The sequence below is a fragment of the Meriones unguiculatus genome, chromosome 14 (genome assembly GCF_030254825.1).
Source record: "Meriones unguiculatus strain TT.TT164.6M chromosome 14, Bangor_MerUng_6.1, whole genome shotgun sequence".
Taxonomy (NCBI): Eukaryota; Metazoa; Chordata; class Mammalia; order Rodentia; family Muridae; genus Meriones; species Meriones unguiculatus.
In genome coordinates this window covers 14691908-14714161 of record NC_083361.1, presented here as the reverse complement: position 1 = coordinate 14714161, position 22254 = coordinate 14691908, and the positions used below count along the sequence as shown (strand labels likewise).

At 52.8% G+C, this 22254-nt stretch overlaps 1 protein-coding gene across 3 annotated transcripts in view; it reads right to left on the bottom strand.

Moving 5' to 3' along the window:
• Positions 1-22254, bottom strand: part of Gsg1l (GSG1 like) — a 189859-nt gene that overhangs the window by 139588 nt on the left and 28017 nt on the right. Inside the window, exons 1-2 of one of the 3 annotated variants that reach the window (XM_060366863.1) lie at positions 18507-18621; positions 18192-18380 (exon numbers count right to left, since the gene is read on the bottom strand). The exons of the other annotated variants lie outside the window; for them this stretch is intronic. Coding sequence (XP_060222846.1) covers positions 18192-18213 — 22 coding nt within the window. The 5' untranslated portion in view covers positions 18214-18380; positions 18507-18621. Of the gene's footprint in view, positions 1-18191; positions 18381-18506; positions 18622-22254 lie in introns of those variants that run through there. 3 annotated transcript variants of the gene reach the window in all.

Below are 22254 nucleotides of genomic sequence, written 5' to 3'. Positions count from 1 at the left end.
GCAGGAGACGGAAGGCAGTGGTAACCTTGGCCTCACAAAGTCAGCCAACAAATTGCATTTGCTAACATGGAGATGTGACGTTGGCTCTGGCTTGGTTTAGTTTAGCCTGGCTTGGTTTGGTTGGTTCTGTTCGGTTCGGTTCGGTTCGGTTAAGAAGGCTATCACTAAAGTAGTCCAGAGCCTCACTGTAACCCAGGCTGGCCTTGAACTTGGATCATTCTTGCGTCCATCTCATGAGCACCGTGCCCTGCTCTGCGGCCGCGGCGTGCACAGCCTCTGCATCAAGCCCTTTTCCAGGTCCTTTACCCATGCGGCCCACCAACACAATAGCCCTAGAGGCAGGTGTCAGCAACCATCCCCCACTCCACACATGAAGAAACGGAGTCACAGGAAGCTCGAGGCTAACATCACACAGCCACGGGCAATGTGGCCACTGGCCTGCACTGTCTCTTAGCAGAGCTGGCAGGATGTAGAGAATCCCCTTTGTCCTGCGGGAAGTCTCCAAAGAGGACTCCACAAATAGCCGGAGAAGCGGCAACTTCCCAGAAGAGGCCCAGCTGCAGGGTCTGGACCAGGCTGGCTCCGAGCTGGACTCCGGTGTTGAGATGGGTCCCACAGAGAGCCAGACCCCCATGGACACGCGCACAGGAACCTTTCTCAATAGCGAGTGATTTCAGCTTGCTGGGAGGGCAGAAAAGATCGGTGTCTGGTCCCCATTAAATGCACCAGAGAGAGGCGATGGCAAGGGCAAAAGGCTTACGCTGGCCAGATGGAAGGAGCGGTGCTGGGGGCTGGTCCAGAGCAGGCCAGCAGGCCCCGCAGGGTGCTTCTCTTCTCACAGCAGGCTGGCAGCAGAGCCCTGGCAAGTGCTTCTTGGAGTCCTCTGGAGGCCTCTGCCAGTTGAACTGACACGGCAGCAGATGGCACGCACTTACTCGCTGATGATATTTCGATTTATTTATCCCTTACAGATGGTGTCAGGCCTTGATTCCTGGCAGGAGTCCAGACTTGGGACATCTTTCTGGGGATAATGGTCTCTACAAGTGGAGGGCAGACTTCAAGACGGGGCCCCTGCCAGCACCCCGATGGGCACCGCCACGGCCTCCAGACACCTTTGTTCTGGCACTTGAGGAACTGTGGCTAAACCAAGGAGACAGATTCATTCTACAAGGTTTCAGACTTACAAAGCCTAGATTCTTATTTGTTGTTGACAGTCTAGCTGGGCGTGGTGGTGCATACCTACCATCACAAGGTCAGGGGGTTGTATGTTCAAGCCCAGCCTGAGCTACATAGCAAGCCACTGTTTCAAAAACGCAAAACAAGTATTGTCCTGTGTTCTGGTCTTCACTCTACCGTTTACAATCTGTGTGGTCCAGGGCAGGCTCACCGGCTTTTAGTTTCCATTTCTAACTATAAATGACTTCCGTCTGAGAGACACGGGGATAAAGGAATTCTGTGATCTCAGCCTCCCACCCCCGAGGGTGGCATACTTAACGTCCTCACAGCATTCATGAGAGTAACACAGAAAGGATCCAAGTTCAAGGCTGACTTGGCTAAGTGATTTCAAGGCTCTGGTACTACATCGTGATACCCTCTCTTAACCAAACCAAACTAAACCAAACCAAACCAAACAGCTCCGTGTTAGCAAGTACAATTTGTTGGCTGACCCCAAAACATTTAGTTTTCACACCACCGCGTGAAACACGCATAGTGAACATGCCTAGGCATGCTACCTAAGCACCAGACCAGGCTGCCACAGCCAGAAACGGCAGCCAGGCCAGCGCGCCCTGGGTCTGGATGAGGTCACATGACTGAGTCACGCTCCTGCGCATGTGCAGGGGGCCTCCGCCTTTCCCATCCTCCAGGCAATGGCAGAGAAACAGCGTGGGAGTTGCCCAGCTGCTGGGTGCGCAGGCGGAAGAGAACGGCCCTTCTCGGTAACCCCGCACAGTAGAGTCACTTGAATGGGCAAGCAAGTGTCACCGTGGACAGGAAGACCCGTGTTCTTCCTACAGCACTGAGCATCACCCTAGACAGAGACAGTCCAATGAGATGATGCGCTCTGTGGACATGGTGTGTGGTCAGTACACAGCAAATGGCCCTTTGTCCCTATTCTCAAAGTTTCCTTCTGGGAGCTCTCTCCTGCCGTCTTCGGGAATGCTATAAGACCCCACCTATCTTCTCCCCCCAATGTTTAGAAGAGAAATTAAGAAGGAGATGGCAGTTACAGGGTAGCCAGGAAGGCCACGGCCACTGGTGGAACTGCTCCCCTTGTGGAAATGCCCTGCTGGGGACGGGAGAAGGGCTTAGGAACTTCAGAGTCCAAATGCAGGAACTGCAAGCCTTGAGTGGCTTGGGTCCGCTCCGCAAGCCGGATGTCCGGTTGCAGCTGAGGCGCAAGGCCTCTGCCCCCTCATTCAGAAGCATCTCAGGGAAAGCAAAGAAGCCAACCCTGATGGCAGGGGCGAGCCGCCAGCCATGTGCACGCTGTCGTCACGCCCGCGCGCACGCGCTCTCGGGGAGACCCTCACAACCGCCTGAAAGAGGAGCAGCAGCTTTCTCGCTTCGTGGATGAAAAATCTGGAGTGCTGGGAAGTCAGGAGGAGCAACCTCAAAACACGGGGATGGGGAGAAGAGATGCAGAGTCGCCGTTTTCACCAAAGAACTTGCTGGAAGGGTCTTGACGCAAGGGCAGAACCCCGCCTCACACAACCAACGAATGGCCCAGCTTGGAAGCCGTGCCGCTCGGAGAAGTGCATCTTATGGAGAGGCCACAATCCAGCAGCTGGTAGGGGGCCAGGCCAAGCCCGTGCCTCCACGGGTCCCTCCAGAAGCTCACAGCATGAGGGCCAACACTGAATGACTTCATGGGGCCTGTGATGGCTAGTTTTATGTCAACTTGACCCAAGCCAGAGTAACTGGAGAGGAAGGAGCCTCAATGGAGAAGATGCCTCCATAAGACCAGGCTAGAGGCAAGCCGGTAGGACATTTTCTTAATTAGTGATTGATGTGGGAGGGCCCAGCCCATTTCCAGTGGCGGCACCCCTGGACTAGTGGTCCTGAGTTCTATCGGAAATCAGGTTGAGCAAGCCAGTAAGTAGAACCCCTCCATGGCTGCTGCCTCCAGGTTCCTGCCCTGCTTGAGTTCCAGTCCCGACTCCCTCTGATGATGTACAGTGATACGGAAGTGTAAGCCAAACAAACCCTTTCCTCCCCAGCTTATTTTCTGGACATGGTGTTTCATTACAGCAATAAAAACCCTAACTACCCCTCACTACCACCGTTGCCACTCCAGGCTCCCCTTCCCTCCCAACACCCCAGGTCACTTGCAGGGGAAAAGTCTGCTTTTAAGCAGCGCTCTTTACAGCCCCTATAATACTTGCTGATAGAAGGGAGGTGGGGGTGGAGGTGGAAGGGTGATCTACTGTGGCAGAAATAAAAAACAAAATGAGAAAAGGCTGAGTTTCCAGCTAGCATCTGATGCATTGCTTTCATTTTATGTTCACACTCGTTAATGTATACATATGCGCGTGCGCACACACACACACACACACACACACACACCACCTTTTCTATTTTTGGCAAATCCTACTGGCTCTCTACTTGTAATTGCAATAAAAAAAAAACTCCCCTATAAATTTATTTATGTAAGGAAAATATGAACCAGCGCAGAACAAAATAAAACACAGCAGAACACAAGTTCATTGGTAGATAAAAGTGTATAAGGGTACTATGAAGATGATTGCAGTCCGGGAGACACGGGGACAAAGGAATTCTGCTTTCCCAGTCCCATTCCAGGCCGAGCTCACAGGGCCTCCACCCTGTATGAAACCAAAAGACAGTTTACATCACGGCTTACTCAAATGATATCGCCCAGAGTCATCCAGCACCCGTCCTGCATGAAAGTACACAGCAGCCATGCATATTTTTAACAAATATCCCAAGGAAACTAGGGAAGGGAGGTAATCTTCCGGCCAGCTGCCCTGATTGGCAGGCAATGTTCCTCTTTGAAAATGATGTTTTCTTCTATTCGTGATCATCTGACAGCATCCCCAAGCTCAAGGGGCCATCTGGCAGCCCCAACAGAGCTGCCCAACCCATTCTCGGGAGGAAGAAGAGAGAAACAGAAACAGGCTCCTCTTGAGAGGTGTGAGGTGTAAGCCATCGAGGCTTCAAGAGAAGCCTCTATGAATGGCAGGTTCAAGTACAAAGGTGACAGGCAGCAGATCTCACACACAAGAGCACTTGAAGCTGTGGCATCCATGTGCCATTCTCAAAAAATGCTAGCTGACATTGAAGCCCAGATCCCCAGGAAAATGAAAACACCCAAGAATAGAGGATGCAGAGCAAAAGCATCACGACAGGCAAGGACTCCACAGACATGCCATCAAAGAACGCAGTAGACGAAGCAGTTGCTATGACATCCACACAAACATCAAGAGTCAGGTGCTTAGAGGCAGGGGGCTGCAAGTCACCACAGTGTCTCTTGAAGCACCTGTGCAAGACTGCAGTGTTTAAAGGAAGATTTGTCTATCCCACCCCCTCCAACCAGGAAGTCCGTTATCCGACCAGGCCCACAGCGACAGGGGTGCAAAGTCATGCCTTGCTGATAACACAAGAGTGGACCTCACTTCTTGGGGACCACAGCAGCAACGCTTCTCTAATCCAGGGCCACTGAAAGGAGACCTCCAGGGACCCAGGAAGTATACACACACACACTCACACTCCTGCTTACCCTCACCCATGCCCCTACCCCTCATCCATAAACCAGTCCATAGCCTCCCCACCCTCCTGGCTCCCATCAGCCACATGGACATGGGATCACGTTCAGTCTACATGCTATCCACATGAGCACCCTGTCCTCAGGCTTATTCAACTGCAGGCTCTGAGAAATGTGTATCTCTCCGACCAGAGAGACCACTTCCTGGAACCCGTCTTACACACAGGCAAAAATAACACGTGGTCGGGCTCACTGGTGGCTGTGCTATTTAAATAGCGAAGGACTGTAAGTGACCTAACTTTCCATTAATTAGGTAAAGAACTTACATTTGGCTTTTGAAAGGTTCTCACTCATTAAAATGAACAAGGCAATCTTTCTCAGAACATTACCAGAATATCAGTATTCATATCATTAATATTAATTTTATACAGAATATTAATATCACATGGGAAGCTGAGCATCTCATGGTAGTTCCTCGAACAAGCCAGAACGCCCTGCCTCCCGCAGACATACCCACAGTAACTCAGACTGTGGCTGGATTACCTGGGGAGATGTGACATGTCCCCACGGACTCCCACGGGTGGCCTTGTTTCTGGGGGACTATGGAAGCTTTAGGCACCTGGATCTGGCTGGATGAAGTGGGCTCTGGGATGAATCTTGAGGGTTCTATAGCCCAGCCTCACTCCCAGCCCCTGCCACTGCTTTCTTCTTTTTTCTCTTTTTGTAGTTAAGGTCATTGGTGTTTATTTTTTTTTCTTCTATTTTTTTTTATTTTTTACAATTTATTCACTTTATATCCCAATTGTAGCCCCCTCCCTCAATCTCCTCCGGGTCCCACTCTGCCTTCCTCTCCCCGCCCCCATAGCCCTTCCTTAGTCCACTGAAAGGGGCAGTCCTTCTCCCATGCTATCTGACCCTAGCCTATCAAGTCCCATCAGGACTGCCTGGATCCTCTTCCTCTGTAGGCTGGCAAGGTTGCCCCGCCTGGGGGAAGTGATCAAAGAGCAGGCAACTGAGTTTATGTCAAAGACAGTCCCTGCTCCCCTTCCTAGAACACCCCCATGGAGACTGAGCTGCCTATGGGCTACATCTGAGCAGGGGGTCTAGGTCCTCTCTATGCATGGTCCTTGGTTGATTCATCAGTCTCTGCTGGCACCCCTGGGCCCATATTTGTTGGCTTTGATGGGCTCCTTATGGAGCTCCTGTCCCCTCCAGGTCTTTCTATCTCCCCCTTCTTCCATAAGAAGTGCTCTGCCCAAAGTTTGGCTGTGAGTCTCTGCATCTGCTTCGATCCCCAGCTGGGTGCTAAGATCAAAAACTCAGGTGACAACACATGCTGGAGAGGATGTGGAGAAAGGGGAACCCGCCTCCAATGTTGGGAGTGCAAACTTGTACAACCACTTTGAAAAGCAATCTGGTGCTTCCTCAGAAATTTGGGAATAGCACTACCTCAAGACCCAGCTAACAACTCCTGGGCATACACACGAAAGATGCTCCCCCATACAAGGACATTGGCTCAACCATGTTCATAGCAGCTTTGTTTGTAATAGCCAGAATCTGGAAACAACCCAAGTGTCCCTCAGCCAAAGAATGGATACAGAAATTGTTGTACATTTACATGATGGAATACTACTCAGGTATTAAATACAACGAAATCATGAAATTTGCAGGCAAATGGATGGAACTAGAAAAGATCATCCTGAGTGAGGTAACCCAGAACCAAAGAGCCGCTCATGGTATACACTCACTTATAAGTGGCTATTAGCCATATAATATAAGATCTACAGACCTAAAAAAGCTAAATAACAAGGAGGACCCTAGGGAGGATGCTTAATTCTCATTCAGAAGGCAGACAGGATAGACACCGGAAGTAGCCGAAGAGAGGGAACAGGATGGGAGCCTACCATAGAGGTGCCCAGCCACTACTTCCTAATCTGCTAGGATGTGAGGGTTCTGAATACGCATCGCGCTAAGCCAGGCACCTCCCACCCTGGTAGAGCCAAATAAACCCTTCATATCTTTTTTTTTAAGTGGGGGTCTCTATACATACAACTGACTGTCCTGAAACTCACTGTGTAGACCAGGCTGGCCTCAAACTCAGAGATCCACCTGCCTCTGCCTCCCAAGTGCTGGGATTAAAAGCCTGCACCACTGTGCCCAGCTCAACCCTTCATACCTTAGAGTGCTTCTGGTCATGGATTTGGTCACAACAGCCACAGATGTAACTAACAGGAATGTTGGGCACTGGCCGCAACTACAAACACCTCAAGCTCTCATGAGTCTCCTTCTGGGCTTCTGGTCCTACCTGACTCATCCTCTCAGAGGCTCAGGGGGAAGAGCTTGAGCAAGAACTCAAAATGTGGCTGCATCACTGCCTGCTTCCATCCAGAAGTGACACAAGTCACCTCCTCTTTCACCTTACTAGCCAGAATAGTCACATGACCAGACCTAGTGTAAAGGAGGCTGGGATTTATGGAGGAGCCCCTGGCCCTCAAGAAGCATGGCAGTGAAGGCATCATTTACAACCGTCCTCATCCAATGGCTCAGGGGCCGAGGCTGTGAAAGGACGGAGGCCTAGCCTGTGCTCTCTCTGCTAGGCCTGTAGCCCCCTACCCACTCCCCCGCCCACACCGAGCCCTCTCTCTTTCTTGCCTGCTCACATTGTATAGGCCGTGTGCGCAAGAACTAAACCAGAGGGGCATTTGGAACAATGTGGTGCTTCTCTGTACCGGGACGGAACATTTCCTCTGGCCAATGCCTCAGTGGGTAATCTGCAGGGAAATAACCAGGACTTGGCTGGGCCTTGTGCCTCACCAAGTCTGCTCAGCCTGCCAGCGCCAGTTTATTCATAAGTGTCTAATGATGACACAAGGCAGATGTTCTGCGCGGATTTTCCCCAGAAGACTACGGCGAGAGGGGAAACCAGATCTGTTTTCTTAAGCAAGCATCAGATGAAGCTTGAACAAAACCCATAACTTTCATGACGTGCAGCTTTCGAAGCTTCCCATAGATGCTCAGAGTGCCATTTCGGGGAGGGGGGTCCTTGGGAGTTGTTTACTGTCTAGAAAGAAATAGTACTGCTTCCTATCGGTACACTTCCCCTCCTCCGCAGCCTTCCCTAGCAGCAACAGCCTTTCACCCTTATAGTTTAAAATGCTGGTTTTAAAAAAAAAGTCCCAACTCACCCAGCAATCACAGAAACAAGATCCTCTCCAGCATGGGACTTGAGCCCAGGCCAGGAGAAAGAGGAGAGTGCTCTGCCACAAGCCACACCCCAGGCCCACGGGCACTGCGGTTCTCTGCAACTCTTCTAAGGAAAAGCAGCATCTCTACATAGAGACGGTGCAGGGAGAAGTCGGTTATGGGGGGAGGGGGTGACACTTTGCGGGGAATGGATGGCTCAGGCTCCCCGTGGGCCCTGTGCTGTATGTCCCCAGCTCACAGGAAGGGAGTTTTACAACTTCCATCCCTCGGACCCCAGTGGCTTAGCCATGGACACAGCAGAACTCTGGGCTTCCTTTGGGAGGATGCTTCTTCCCCATTAGCACAGACAGGTAGGTATGTCTGGCCCTCTTCCAGGAAAGGAGAGGAGTGTGGCCAATAACAGCTTGGGTCTGCCCGGTGTGGGGCTGTGCCCAGCAGACTGTGACATCTACGAACTTGACAACTCTGTGTGTGTGTGTGTGTGTGTGTGTGTGTGTATGAGAGAGACACACAGGGCTGTCAGCTACAGTCTTCAGACTGATGGCAGGGGCTGCCTCTCAACAGTATGAAGCATTTTGAGGGACAGCTTTCTAATGACATGGCTAATAAATGCACTGGTTCCTGAGAGCCGCCAGAAGTCAGCTCGGGCTTCTGGGAACCCTAGCTTATTCAACATGGGCTGGGGCTGAGACCAGGACCTCCCCAAACAGAGCCCAGTCTTGGGAGCCTAAGCCACAGACCCTAGCTTTTGTAGGACAAAGGAGGAAATTCATGGGACAGCTCCTGGGGCCTGTGGGAGAAAGGCTAGACACTGGACACTGGAGAGATGGTGCCTCAAGGTGGCCCTGGAGGGATGAGTTAGCTTTGTCCTCCTGTTTGTCACCCGCAACTTCTAAAGGTGGTTCCCAGCCACGATTAGGACCAGGATGCACAGCTCACAGCAACCAGAGCAGGAATATTGAAATTCCTCCAAACTTATGTGGCTAAGCTCCTACCAAATGAGCTCTGCGCTCCTTTACCTTGCTTTTGTATCCAATAAAAAGAAAAATTCCAGCCAGGTGTGCTGGCACGCACCTTTAATCTCAGCACTCGGGAAGCAGAGGCAGGTGGATCTCTGTGAGGTCGAGGCCGGCCTGGTCTACAAAGAGAGTCCAGGACAGTCAAAGTTATGCAGAGAAACCCTGTCTTGAGAAAGAAAGAAAGGAAGAAAGAAAGAAAGAAAGAAAGAAAGAAGAAAGAAAGAAAGAAAGAAAGAAAGAAAGAAAGAAAGAAAGAAAGAAAGAAAGAAAGAAAGAAAGAAAGAAAAAGAAAGAGAAGGGGGAAGGAGGGGGAGGGAGGGAAGGAAGGGGAGGGAGGGAGAAAGGAAGGAAGGAAGGGAAGTAAGGAAATGAAGGAAGGAAGGAAGGAAGGGAAGTAAGGAAATAAGGAAGGAAGGAAGGAAGGAAGGAAGGAAGGAAGGAAGGGAAGTAAGCAAATAAGGAAGGAAGGAAGGAAGGAAAAAAAGAAAGGAAGGAAGAAGGGAAAATTTCCTGAGACCTACTATGTGCAGGACTGTGGGAGCACTGAGGACTTGGGGATGAATAAGGCAGGAACTTTACATCCCAGCCTTGCAGACAGATAATGAGCTGACAGACGGTGATGGAGAGAGTACTCTGAGTGACACAGGTGCTGTTGAGGGGTAGCAGGGTGAGTGGGTCTTCTTGAGTAGGATGATCAGGGCTGTGTTCTCCCGTGAGAGATCATCTCCGCTGGACCCAAATGAAGATAAAGACCAAGGGGAAAGGCACTGCACATCCTAGGGTCCTGGGGTCGAAATGAGTTCAGAGTGCTGGCAGAACAACAGTCCAGTAGATCACGGGGTGCCAGCCGGGGGAGGAGGAGATGGACAGGCAAGAAGGGTGGATTCACTTCCGCCTCTCATCCCTTCGGTTAGTCCTCCCTGGGGTGGCGGTACTGAAGCACGGAGGGAGTGAAGCCAGATAGTCGGGAGAGCGCCGACCTGTTTGCATTCTGTGTTTATTTTGTGTGTGTGTGTGTGCCCACGCACGCCGTGACATTCTTGTGGAGGTCAGGAGACAACTATGAGAGACAGATTGCTCCTTCTGCCATATGGGTCCTGAGGAGCCGACTCAGGTCAGTCTCTGGGTGGGTGATAATCATCTTCATCCACTGAGGCATCTTGTTGGTTCTCCGTTGCATTCTAAAAGCTCTGTCTGGAGGCCGATTGGAGGAGATAGGACCTGCTCAGGCAGCTTTAGCATGGGAGGACTGACAGGAGGAGTGAGAGTCTTCCCTCCTTCAACTCAAGGGCCTCAGGGACAGAGAGCCATCTCCAGCCAGGGCAGTCTCCCTCTGGCCATCTGGGCTTCCAACTTTTTTTCTCCTCAGACCCTAAACACAAACTTCCTCACTTCCTCCACCCTCTACCTGTACCTGGCCCTGGGAAGTCTGCCCAGTCAATCAGTCCTCCAGCTGCCCAGAAGAAAGAATCCATCTCTAGTGGCCATTTAGCCTGGCTGGAAGAACATGGCTGCCTAGAAAACATTGCTGCCAGCAGGGTAGGGCGGGCTGTATGTGGGAAGCTCTGCCAAGAGGACCAGGCTGGGTGGGAGACTCCTCCGAAGTGTCACTCCTCAGGCCTTCCCAGCGTTCCCTCTGGCAACTGTTGACTTCCTTCATTCCCTTCTCTATCATCACTTCCACCCCTCACAGTGGGACCAGCGGCAGGCTCCACCGCCAGAGATCCTTGGGGTCTGGGGTGGGAAGCCTCTCACGGACATTCCCTAAAGACAGTCATCAGAAGGAAAAGACGAAACCCAACGGTGGAGGCAGGTCTGGAGGGCAAGAAGACAGCCCCGAGACCTGGAAACCCGGAATAGGGAGCGGAAAGTCACGCTGCGGGCACATCTGAACGGCCCGTGGAGGTGTGCTGTGTACTTGGCGGCAGAAGGCGGAAGCACAGCCCACAGAGTGGCTGGAGGGGGCCCAGCTTGGCTTCTCTTGAAGCTCGGGGCTTCCTCTCTTGGACAGGCAGCCTCTGTGCTGCCCCTCCTTCTCCTGGCCCCTGGCCAACCCACATTGCTGCCAGAGGCCCCAAGAAGAGCCAGGGCTGTTAGGCACAGCCCAACTGGCCTCAGTCTGTTGAATTACAAAAGGGTCCTGGGAGGGGTGTGGAGGAGATGAAAGCCAATATCTGGGTGGGCGTTGTGGGGCTTTCGGTCTGCCAGGCCAAGAGGAAGGATGGAGGGAGAGGCAAAGCCAGACTGGGGAAGAATGTTCCGCTTTCTCTTCCTCCCGTGCCCATGTGTTCTCCTCTACATTGAAATTTCCACATTCCCCTACTTTTCAAGGAATTAGGGCCCCAGGAATGACTTCACTGGAACTTGGTAGTGCTGTAAAGGGGCTCTCTCCAAATAAGGCCCCATCCTGAGATGCTGGAGGTCACGACCACAGCGTCAGTTTAACGCGGTTCAGCTTGCTGCTTGAGTCAACTTTGCCAGTCTTCAGTTTCTTCTGCTGTGCAACAGGCATAAAGACAGTTTCTCCCTTGGGACTGTTCTAGTGTCTGGGGGGGTGGCAAGTGGCCAGCCTGGCATTGTGATTGCTAGATAGCATCCTATGTGGCCGGCCCAGGCATGTCCCTCCCCTCTACACCTTCGTCCTCAGACACTGTTGATGCACCAACATGACCCACAGAGCTATGCTATCATGAAGGTTGCAGACTCTGAAATGGGAGACTGATGAGATTGTAAGAGATTGTCCAAGATTGTCCAGGGAGGCTTGAGGTATTGTGAACCATAGCAGTAGAGAGATGAAAGGACAGCGGGGAGGCCAGAGAGATGCAACAGCCGTGACAGGTCTTGACCTACCGTCGCTGGGCCTGAAGATGAAGAAGGGAAGCAAGGGTCCAAGGATCCTGGCAATTTCTAAAAAGCTGAAAAACAGTTTCAACCTACAGCCAACAAGAAAATGGGGACCTAAGCCCTATACCTCTAAGGTTTGTCTCCTAGACCCTTTGAAAAGCACCAGCCTGCGACCACCTGATGTTAACTAGCTAAAGCATACTGTATAATCGTGAGTTCCTGCTGACAATGATAAGCTTGTGCTCATAGGCAGCCATAGGAGGCTAATACCCTATGAAATATCGATCAAGGGGGTGTGGCCAGGTGGACAGTAGCGTCCCCTAGAGGCAGCATGCCTCTCTGCCACCACAGAGAGCCCTCCCTCTACCCCCAGTACACACCCAAGAAAAAGTTGGGTCCCACACTCCTGGCCTTGAAGCTGCCATGGTATCCCCGGGCTAAAGAGGGTTTGCCTGATTAGTGGTACCCCTGAGGGAGGTGAGGAAGCTCAGATCCCATCTGCTCAAGTCAAGATCCTGACTAAGCAAAACTTCTTCTGCTTAGAGCCCCACCTTAATCCCCAGAGTCTTGGCAGCCCCTTTACATGGAAAAGAGGCCTTTCAGATGTGACTGAGGTAAAGCCCACCAGTTAGGGATTACCCCAGAGCATTCAGGCTGGGCAGGAGCGTCATGAGCATCCACTAAGAGAGGCAGGGGAAGGAGAGGGAGGAAGAGGAAGAGGAGGAGGATGGGTATTCAGATGAGAACTGTCTCCCACAGGCTCTTGTGTGTGAGCACGTGTACCCAGCTGGTGGCTCTATCTGGGGAGACCTGTGGGACCTTCAGGAGGTGGGGCCCCCCTGGAGGAAGTGTGCTGCTGGGAACAGCCTCGGGCTACAGTCCTGCCCCATTCCAGCCTGAGTTTCAGTCTCTACCTCCTAGTCAGCCACTAAGCTGTGAGCAAAACCACCACAGGCTCCTGCCTCCGCAGGTGCTGCCATAACTTCCCGCCACGGAACTGTGAGCTAGGAGAAATCTAAGCCACTTCTGTCAGACACTCCGTCCCCAGGACAATGGAGGAAGGGAAGGATAGCCGGTCATGAGGAAGGTAACGGTAACAGGCTGGCCTTTCAGGGTGGCGGAGTTCCTGAAAGCAGGTGTCCCAGCAGCCTCTGGAAGCTGAGCCTCCAGAAGGAGGCAGCCTCGCCACACACCACATGCTTGAGACCTCTAACCTGAGGGTTAGAAGACAGCAGGGGTGCACTGTTTCGTGTCATTGACCCTGGGCCAGCCTCCTGGTGGCTCCCCTGCCCGTCTCTTATGGACCTCTGAGAACTCCCGTCACTGAGGATATGGATCAGGTCCTTGCCAGGGCCAGAGGGTCAAGGTGACACACCCAGCACTCACTGCCCACCTTAAAAAGAACAGCGATCACCAGCTGGAGTGGGACACGCCTGTGATCCCAGCACTCAGGAGGCAGAGACCGGAGGACTGCCATGAGTTCCGGGCCAGCCTGAGCTACATAGCTCACCAAAAGCATTGAAGCAGTCAGTCAGCAGCGTTGCTTAGCTGGTAAAGCCACTTGATTGCCAAGCCCTGATTCCTGAGTTCAATCCCCAGGACCCACAGCGGGAGAAGAGAACTACTCCTAAGAGCTGTGCCATGACCTCCACACAGGTGCTACACAGCCACAAGGTGCTATGGCCCACAGAATGCACACACACACACACACACACACACACACACACACACACACAGACATACAGACCCAAGACACACAGATATACACACGGACATATACATACAGACACACACAGAGACACAGATATACACACAGACCGAGAAACACAGACACATACAGATATAGACACACATAGAGATAAAGAAATAAATGTAATTTAAAAGTTAAATTACAAAACCATTTAAAAAAAATAATAACAGAGGACAGTGGCCAGAAGCTGGAGTCCAGGGGTCAGTGTTGTTAACTCACAGGTCCCTAAAGCGGAGCCAGTGGAGCCAAATTTGGGCACCGGTGCCTTATATGGGGATGGCCTTCATCCCTTCCCTGTTGGCTCTAGACTGCTTTCTATGGTGAGAAACATTCTAACCAACAGATACCTGGAGAAGAAAGGGCTTATCTCCCTATGGTGTGTAAGTCCAGCCATGAGGGACCTCAGAGCAGGGACTCAAGGCAGGGACACAGAGGCAGGAACTGAAGCAGAGGCCGTGGAGAAATGCTACTTCCTGGCTTGCTTTCTGTGGCTTGCCCAGCCTGGGGACCTAAACCACCCAGGACCAGGGATGGCACCACTCCCATGGACTGTGTCCTTGCACACCAATCATGACTTGCCTACAGGCCAATCTGATAGAGGCTTTCTAAACTGAGGTTCCCTCCTCTCGGAGGACTCCAGCTTGAACCAAGATGACAAAAAAAATAAAAAATAAAAATAAAAAAATCAACCAGCGCAAGTGTCCCTGTCCCTCCCCTGCCTTAGATACATATTCTGGCTTCCCTGAAGTTCCCACCCTGGACTCAGTTATTGATCCTGCTGCCCCTGTTGCCCCGGGGACATCCCTTTGGGGCCCACGCTCTGAAAGAGGACGCCTTAATTCCTCATTACCAGATAACGCTGGATTCCTCGTGCCCTTTTCTCTACAGTATGTCACTGCCGCCGGCACACCCGACTGAGAACCAAACTTTTGTGGGTGTTTACTATCTATCCCCCCACTGGACACTCAGCGCATGGAGTCTGGGGTACACGGCCTCTTCACTGAGTCTCCAGCGTGGATCATAGAGCACGGAGCACGGGCCTGCCCGCCTGCCTTTGCGGAATGAGTAAGCAAACACATCGTGGTCACGTCCTCTCTAGTCCCTCAGTTTCATTTACAAAGGAGCAAGCTCAGAAGTGAGGGGCCCCCAGCGTGTGCACCTTACGCGCACGCGTTCACACGTGGGTGGCCTCGCATGTGTGTCTACGCGTGTGAACTGAGAGCGTCCACCACGTGTGATGGCTTCAGCAAACAAGAAAGTGACGAGAGGAAGAAAGCCGGCAGCGGTGGCGCACGCCTTTGATGCAGGCACACTGGAGGCAAAGGCAGGCGGGTCTCGGTGAGTTTGAGGCCAGCCTGGTCTACCTTGTGAGTTCCAGGACCACCAGGACTAAGAAAAAAAATCCTTAGCAAACCCAGGTGGCAGAAGTGGAGCTGGCCGAATGACAGGCATGCCACAGAACCTGCGCTGTGTGATGGAACCTCCCACAGATTTTCAGTAAGTCAGCAAAGTCCTCAGATGCTCCTCAAAGGGATTTGTCACTATGGAAACCCCAGAAGGGACAGCATCCTCTCTTGAAGCTAGCCCTATCCTGAGGAGCTGGCCAGGAGAACCAAGACCCCAGGGGAGAGAGCAAGGAGGTGTGGCCATAGCTCAAGCTTCGTGTCATCCACAGGGATAGGATAAGAACATGCAGGTACCCAAGGCTCGGATGCCCTGATGATGCTGTGACTCAGAAGGCCCTCTGCAGACCAGAATGTGCTCCTGTCCTTGAAGAGCAGCAACCCAGAGCCATTGCCCACCTCAGGCCTTGCCACAACAGGAAATCCGTAGCTCTTGGATGCAAGCTGTCCAGCACATATCCCCACCAGAACCCCCAAGTACCTATCACTTCCCTGGCTGTCAGTGTCTGTGAATTCCCCTCGTCTCAGAAACTCATAGGGCTAGGAGGAGCTGCCAACCACCCTGCCTGTCTGCTGCTGAGGTCAGTCCCTGGAAGGAAGTCTGCATCAGGGGTCACCAAATGTCCTACCAGGCTGTGGGCAGGGGCGGAAAGATGTCATGCCAAGCTCCCATGGGGCTCTGACTGAAAACCCATCTGCAGCCACCTCAGACAGGTCTAGGCTGTATTATAGAGGAAAAGCGACCACCATCAACCTTCAGGCCCCACTGGGAGACCCACCGCCAGAAGAAAGGGTCTTCTGTCAGGGCTTTGGGACTCACGAGGCTACCTCTCTCCAAGGACCCCAGGGAGAATGAAGAACAGCCCCCACATGACCCAAATGGCCATATAACAAAGTTGCCTGGTTACCTATGACTCTGGAGGCTGAGGGACCTGGGAGCCACCTTCAGTAGGATGGAAGGAAGGGAGTCACTTTTAGCACAGAGCTCAGACCCGCTGCATGTCTGTCCCAGCCCATCAGCCGAGAGGACAACTCACCTTCCTCAAGGGCAGAAGGCAACGAAAGACAAACAGAAGTCTCACGCAGAGAGGTGGACAGCGTGAAACACTCTCTCGGAGAAGTGGGGCCTGCAGAGAAGTGGCAAGCAGTGGCCCACCCAGGAAGGGCAGCACTGTCTGGCTCATATTCCGTGGCCCCAGTATCTCAGTGCTGTTAGGGTCTTCCTGTGTGCTCCCTGACTCTGAGGAGCAATCTCCTAACTTCCTAAGTTTAACTTGAGCCCATTCTTTGGCTCCAAATCTCCAGCCCACCTTATTCTTGGGGGGCTGGACTCCGCTGCGACCGTGGCCCTCTTGGACCTTGGTAGCTATGAGACATCTCTCTAGAGGGACCCTGAGCCCACAGAGTGGCCTCTGATGCCCGATGGCTGGAATTTTACACGAGAAGAGCTTCTAGCTCATCAAAGCCACTATAATTTGAGATGCTTGGCTCATCAGCCAAACTTAGATCACATCTAGACTTGAAGTCCCAATTGACTGCCTATAGCCTAGGCCTACGGAAACGTTCTAAACAGAACTTTCTAGGTCCTGTCATGTCTCTGCTTATGAAACTCCAAGAGTCCTGTCAGCTCAGCCAAGCCCAAACTGCACTCCAGAGGAGGGGTGTCCTGGCCAGCCTGGCTTGGGCCCTGTCTCCCAGGCTCCCTCACAGTCCCTAGAACTACACTCCAAACTGTCTTCCAAGGTCACCGCCTCCTCCAGGCAGCTGCCCCCTCCTCCAGGCTGAGTCAGCCTCCCCTCCTCTGCCCTCCCACCTCCCCTTGAACATACCCTATTAATACCCTCTGAGGCACGAAGCAGAGGCAGGCGGTGATCTGGTTGCACTAAAGCTCTGCAAGCCAGTGTTCTGGAAGCAAGCAGGCTGAAATCTCCGTGTCCAGACGCACGCTGTGTTCTCTGAGGCCAGTTACTCAGCCTTTCGGTTACCTCAGCTCTGGACCCGGGGTGGCACTGACTAAACATTTCACAAGCACGAAGTCAACAGCTCGGCATTCAGCTTCATTGTTAAGCATGCAAAACCCTGCATGATGGAGCTGACAGCTTCAGAGTGGGGGCTGACCTGATGTGATACAGTATTTTTTTAAAGTCACTGTTCCACAGGGGTGCTAAGGCGCAGGAAGGAGAAGTGCCTGCCTACAGCAAAGGGGAGACCCCGACTGTCCAGGGGAGGAGCTCAGAGAAGGTCCCTTTGACGAAGTGACTTTATGAAGAGGTGAGAAGGATAGCTTTGTCACCCAGGCGAAGGCCTTGGGGCAGAAACAGCTTCCTCTGGGGATGTAAAGGATGCTGAGAGTGGTGATGTAGGGCAGGCCAATGCATCAGCACATGGGGAATGTCTACCTAAGCAGTATGACCATCTGTCCAGAGCCCTCTGCCCTCTGACTACACGCTAACCTCTAGGAGCGGGATCTGGAGAAGTTCCCTTACTAGGATGTTCCCTTAAAGGAGCTTATGGGACCCTGCTCTCTCCCTCTTCCTCCTTCCTCTTGGCTTGGGGTCAATTTTGTTGACCCACGTGTTCCCACAAGGAACTGCCCTTATGAAGGGGCAGAAAGCCCAAAGCAATGGAATGACTCCGTTTTGAACCTCCACGAACATCAACTGAAATAACGCTTTTCTCATTTTGAGTTAATGACCTCAGGTGCTTTGTTACAGAAGCAGAAAGCTGACTGACCCAGCCAGAGAACACGAGCCTGTGAATCCCAGCAGTCAGGTGTCCAGGCGTGTGCTGAGGCCTGTCTGTTGTCCCTACAGCCACTCTCCCTTCCTGCATGGCATTGGGGACACCCAGTCTCCCAGGCAGTACCTCTGGCCATACAAAGCTCTTCCAATGGCTAGAGAGTGGGCAATGTAAGTCCTCCTTGTTCTCTCCTATAGTCCTAGGCGGCCCGGCTTTAACTTTGCAGATGATGAGGTGCCTTCAAGGATGCAGAGAAATGCCTCGGAAGACTTGGATCTTGGAGTGGTTGGGAGGGGCAGAGCCGCTCCACCAACCAGGTCTGCTTGCCTAGAAAGGAAGTGGCTTCCCTGCTCGCCAAGCCTCCATGTGGCAGGGCCTCTTTGTCGTGACAGCACGGCCTCACCCTGATTGAGCTACAGCGGGCCTGAGACAGAAACCCGAGAATATGGAGCAAGAAGCAGCCATCCCGTGCTGTGAGAACAAAGGCTTTCTTCGGGGCGTCAGCATCTTACTTGGGGGAGAGGAAGTCTGCATCCTGGAAGGAGGTCTACGGATTGGAGGACTGGCACAGGGACTTTGGCAGGATGAGGCGGATCCACGTTCAGAGACCTAGAAGTCCTGAGGATGGTTGTTGCCAGAAGAGGGGGAGTTCAGAACTTTCATCCGCGCTTGCACAGTGCTCTGGAAGCCTGTGGATGACTCTGGAGAAGAAACAGGGGAAATGCCTGCTAGCTGGGGGGGATGGGAGGGGGCTAAGCCAAAGGGGGAGGGGCCATCTTTACCATTTATTGTGCCCTGGGCCTGCCCTTTCTTTAGGTAATGCATACCTACTGTGCGGCAATGAGCCCTTTCTGTGTTGCTGGAGGAGTTGTGCGTTTCTGTGTGTAAATGGCTGTGTCCTCGGGTCCCTGTCCTCACCACATGAGACAGGTTTGAGGGAAGGGGAAGTTGAGGAACCTAAGGTGTAGAACCAGAGTCAGTAGAGGGTCCTCTCTCCTCATACCAGATCTTTGCCCCTGTACCACGATGCCCCCTGCCCGGTCATCTCAGTGCGGTGCACAAGCCCAAGGGCACTGGAGTTGGTCTCCACCTTCAGGCATGATTATTCAGAACGCATAGACAGAACTAAGAAAGCGAAATTGAATGCCGACCTTCAAGGAAAGTCCCCACTATCTTGTGGCAAATTGGAGCAAGTACAGTTTTGATGACTGAGAATATGAAACTGAATTTTTTCCCTCTTGTTAGAAACTGCGACATCAGTAGAACCCAGAGAAAGGCCAAAGGACAATGGCCCCTTCCTTCAAGGTCCCACAGCATTCTGGCCTAATTGCCTACGGGTGTCTGCATTCTGGTAGTTAACGGCAAACGGGAGCCGAGTACCATCAGAGGTCAGCCTGCTGAGACACGGGGTCATTCTGAGCAGAACATGCCCAGGACCAAAGGTTGGTGGATGCGAGCAATGCAAGCATCCGGCCAGTGCTGGCAGGAGCACCAACAGCTACTCCCTCAGGAGGTCCCTGACAAAGCTTTACTCAGGGGCGTGGGCCCCCGAGCAGGCTGTGTCCCTACAGACCTGGAGGCACATACAAAGATGCTCAAAACAGATGAGCTGGTAGTGGCCAATGAACCCAAGTGTCCCGGGCATCTGTCACCTGCAGAATAAATGCAGAGTCCACTCCCACACTGATACCAAAGGATTACATGGCATGAAGAGGGCAGCACCAGCTAGGAGCCAGGATGCGCGTGGCACAGCAGCATGCTCCAGGCACTGAAGTCAGAGATTCGAAACCCACCCCAGAAGCAACCACTGGCTCTCTGGGCAGCGGAGACTCAGTCTGCACAGTGAAGCCAACATGGAATGGCCTTGCAGGGTGGAGCTTTGCGCAGAGGCTCAGACACTGCTCCGTTCCCTCCCAAACCCACTATTGGTACGACTGTGATTTGGGGCGCTCTTCCAAGCAACCCGGGAATGAAGCAGGCTGGACTGCAGCCTGCTCTCTGCACCAGCCACAGCCTGTTCATGCATGGATTCACCTGTTCTCACAGGCAACATGCAAATGGGTTCAGAGAGCCCATGCAAGCTGCCTGAGACCACAGAGCAGGAGAGGGTCAATGAGAGGATCTGAGCTCAGACCTCTTGCCTGCACACCCATGCTCTTTCTAGGATGAGGTTCTGTTCTTTAGTGAGCTGATGCTCCGGAGATACACCATAAACTGGCCTTGTCGTGAGACTGCTGATGACCCCTGTCCCCAGGGCCCACAGCAGCTCTCTCGGAGGCAACCCAGCTCCAAGACTGGCGGAGATCCTGGAAGGGGAGGGAATTGCCACCTTCCTGGAGACCACTGTGAAAATGAGCTCCGATGGGCGGGGCAGGGGGGGTAGGTGGGATTGGATGAACTTGGCCCTGACCAATGCTTTTAGCAAAGAAGGGGCGCCTCAGGAGCCTCAACAGCTCTCCAGCACCAAGGCCCCGGAGACTGAACAAATAAACAACCGGGCAGCTACAAATACAAATCCCTGAATAAGACCACTCCCCCAGATGCTGGGAGATCAGCGGAGAGCCTTCATGGACTTCAGGTGGCCGGGGATAGTGGACACCGCAGCCTGGATGACGTGGCTCCACCACCTGCTGACTGGCGACCTCAAAAGAAGCTCCAAAGTTCTGGAGACTCAGTCCCTCACCATAAAGTCTGGGTGAAGGCAGACCACACGTGCCCCTCGAACAGCTATGAACATTAAATGAGATATCGATTAAGCAAGGACCCGGAGCAGCCAAGCACAGCTGTTCAGGTTGTGCAGAGACAAGAAGAGGGAGATGAGGCTGCCACCAAGCTCATATGTGCCCAGGCATGGATTTCTCAAAGTATGAAAGACTTAGTGGCTGCATCAGCTGCGGGATGACCTGGCACACAGTAGGTGCTCAGAAACAGGGGCATTGTAACCACGGCATCCTGAGTACCACATGGAAAGGTTGGGCAACCACTGCTGTGAGAACACTGCCCGGCAGAGGCAGAGAAAGTACCCACTCGAGGCTTCTGTCCACAGGACTGAGTGGAACAAGAAGATGGCAGAGGCTGCCAAGGAGACACATGCCCAAGTCATCTCAGCAACAGAGGGGACAAGAAGGGAGGGAAGGAAGCCCTGGGCCAACCTGCAGCTGATCTAGGTGTTGAGCGACGCTGGTGCCCTCCAGAGGCAAACACCTGAAGAGGTCGGAGCTATCCCCTCTGAGATACGAGCATCAAGAACAGCCAGGAGCACCGCTCCGGAGCACTGGCAGCAGATACAGCCACAAGCCAATCTTACTGCCCAAGTGTTTCCTGCTCATCCGTCTTGCCCTTCCTCCAAGCTTGGCTCCCTGTCACACCATCTCCAGAGGTCCCCAGGCCTTATACCCCTGTGCTTGCCAAGAAAGGTTGACCATCTCTTCACCACATCAGGAGCCCTCCCCAGGCTTCCCGGCCCTTCTCAGCTCTCCTGAGCCCTTCCCAGCCCTCTCCAGCCTTTCCTAGCTTTCCCCAGTCTTCCTCCCCAGTCTTCCCCCTTCCACTCCCCAGCCCTTGAAGATGTCACATCAGTTAATGAATGAAGAGCAAGAGTGCATTTTCCTACCTCAGACTCTAGGAAATAACGGTGACCCCAGCCCTTGCTGTCCTTTTATAATTGGGGGTAGCAAGGTCTGAAGTGAGACAGCAGCATGTTGGGACAGGAAGGGCTGACAGTTGGGTGTGATACTCCTGTCACATTGATGGCCCCAGAGACTGCAACAGGAGTAAAATGTGGCCAGTGGTCAAGGCAGAGAAATGCCAAGGCAGTCACTGGGCAGATAATGAGCTAGGAAGAACGCTCCCTGCTATGAAGGGAAGACCTTTGCCATGCCCAAGCCTCATGCACGACCCACACAGGGGATCATAAGTCTACAGCTGGGTCCTTTTAAAAGAAACTAATCAGACAAGCACACTGCTCTGGCTTCCAGCTGGCTGGTCTCAGCAGAGTGTTAGGTCTGTCAGAACCAGGGTCCTGCTGTGCATCTGCTACCTTCCCAGCCAGAGCTCTCTCCACAGGCTCTAAGTACCCAGAGGGCAGGGACTGAGTCTTGGCAAATGTTTCTGACTGAAGGCATGACAGTGAGCTAAGAAAAATCAGGCAGGAGCCCTCAAAGATGTTCTGGCTCCCCGCTCCTGCCTGAGTTTGTTCTTCACTATAGATTTTGCTCCAGATTGGCGCCGCCCTACTCTGAGAGGCCCGGTATTGAACAGAGTCAGAAACAAGTGGCTAAGAATCCAGGCATGTGTGGGACCAGGCCAGGAACAGCCCCTAACTGATGTGTTATATCCTTGTGACCAACAGTGAGCCTCAACACACCTAGATATGACATATGCCACATCCACTCACATTCCAACAGTCAAACAAACGTGACCAAGCCCAACATCAACAGAGGTAAGGAAGCACCCATGACCCTTGGGCACAGTCACCTGGGGTCAGGAGGAAGTGAATGGACTCAGCATCCTTGGATCTGACGAACGTCAAATCAACACTATTTCAGGCAAAGCTGCTCCCGTGCTAAACACGCA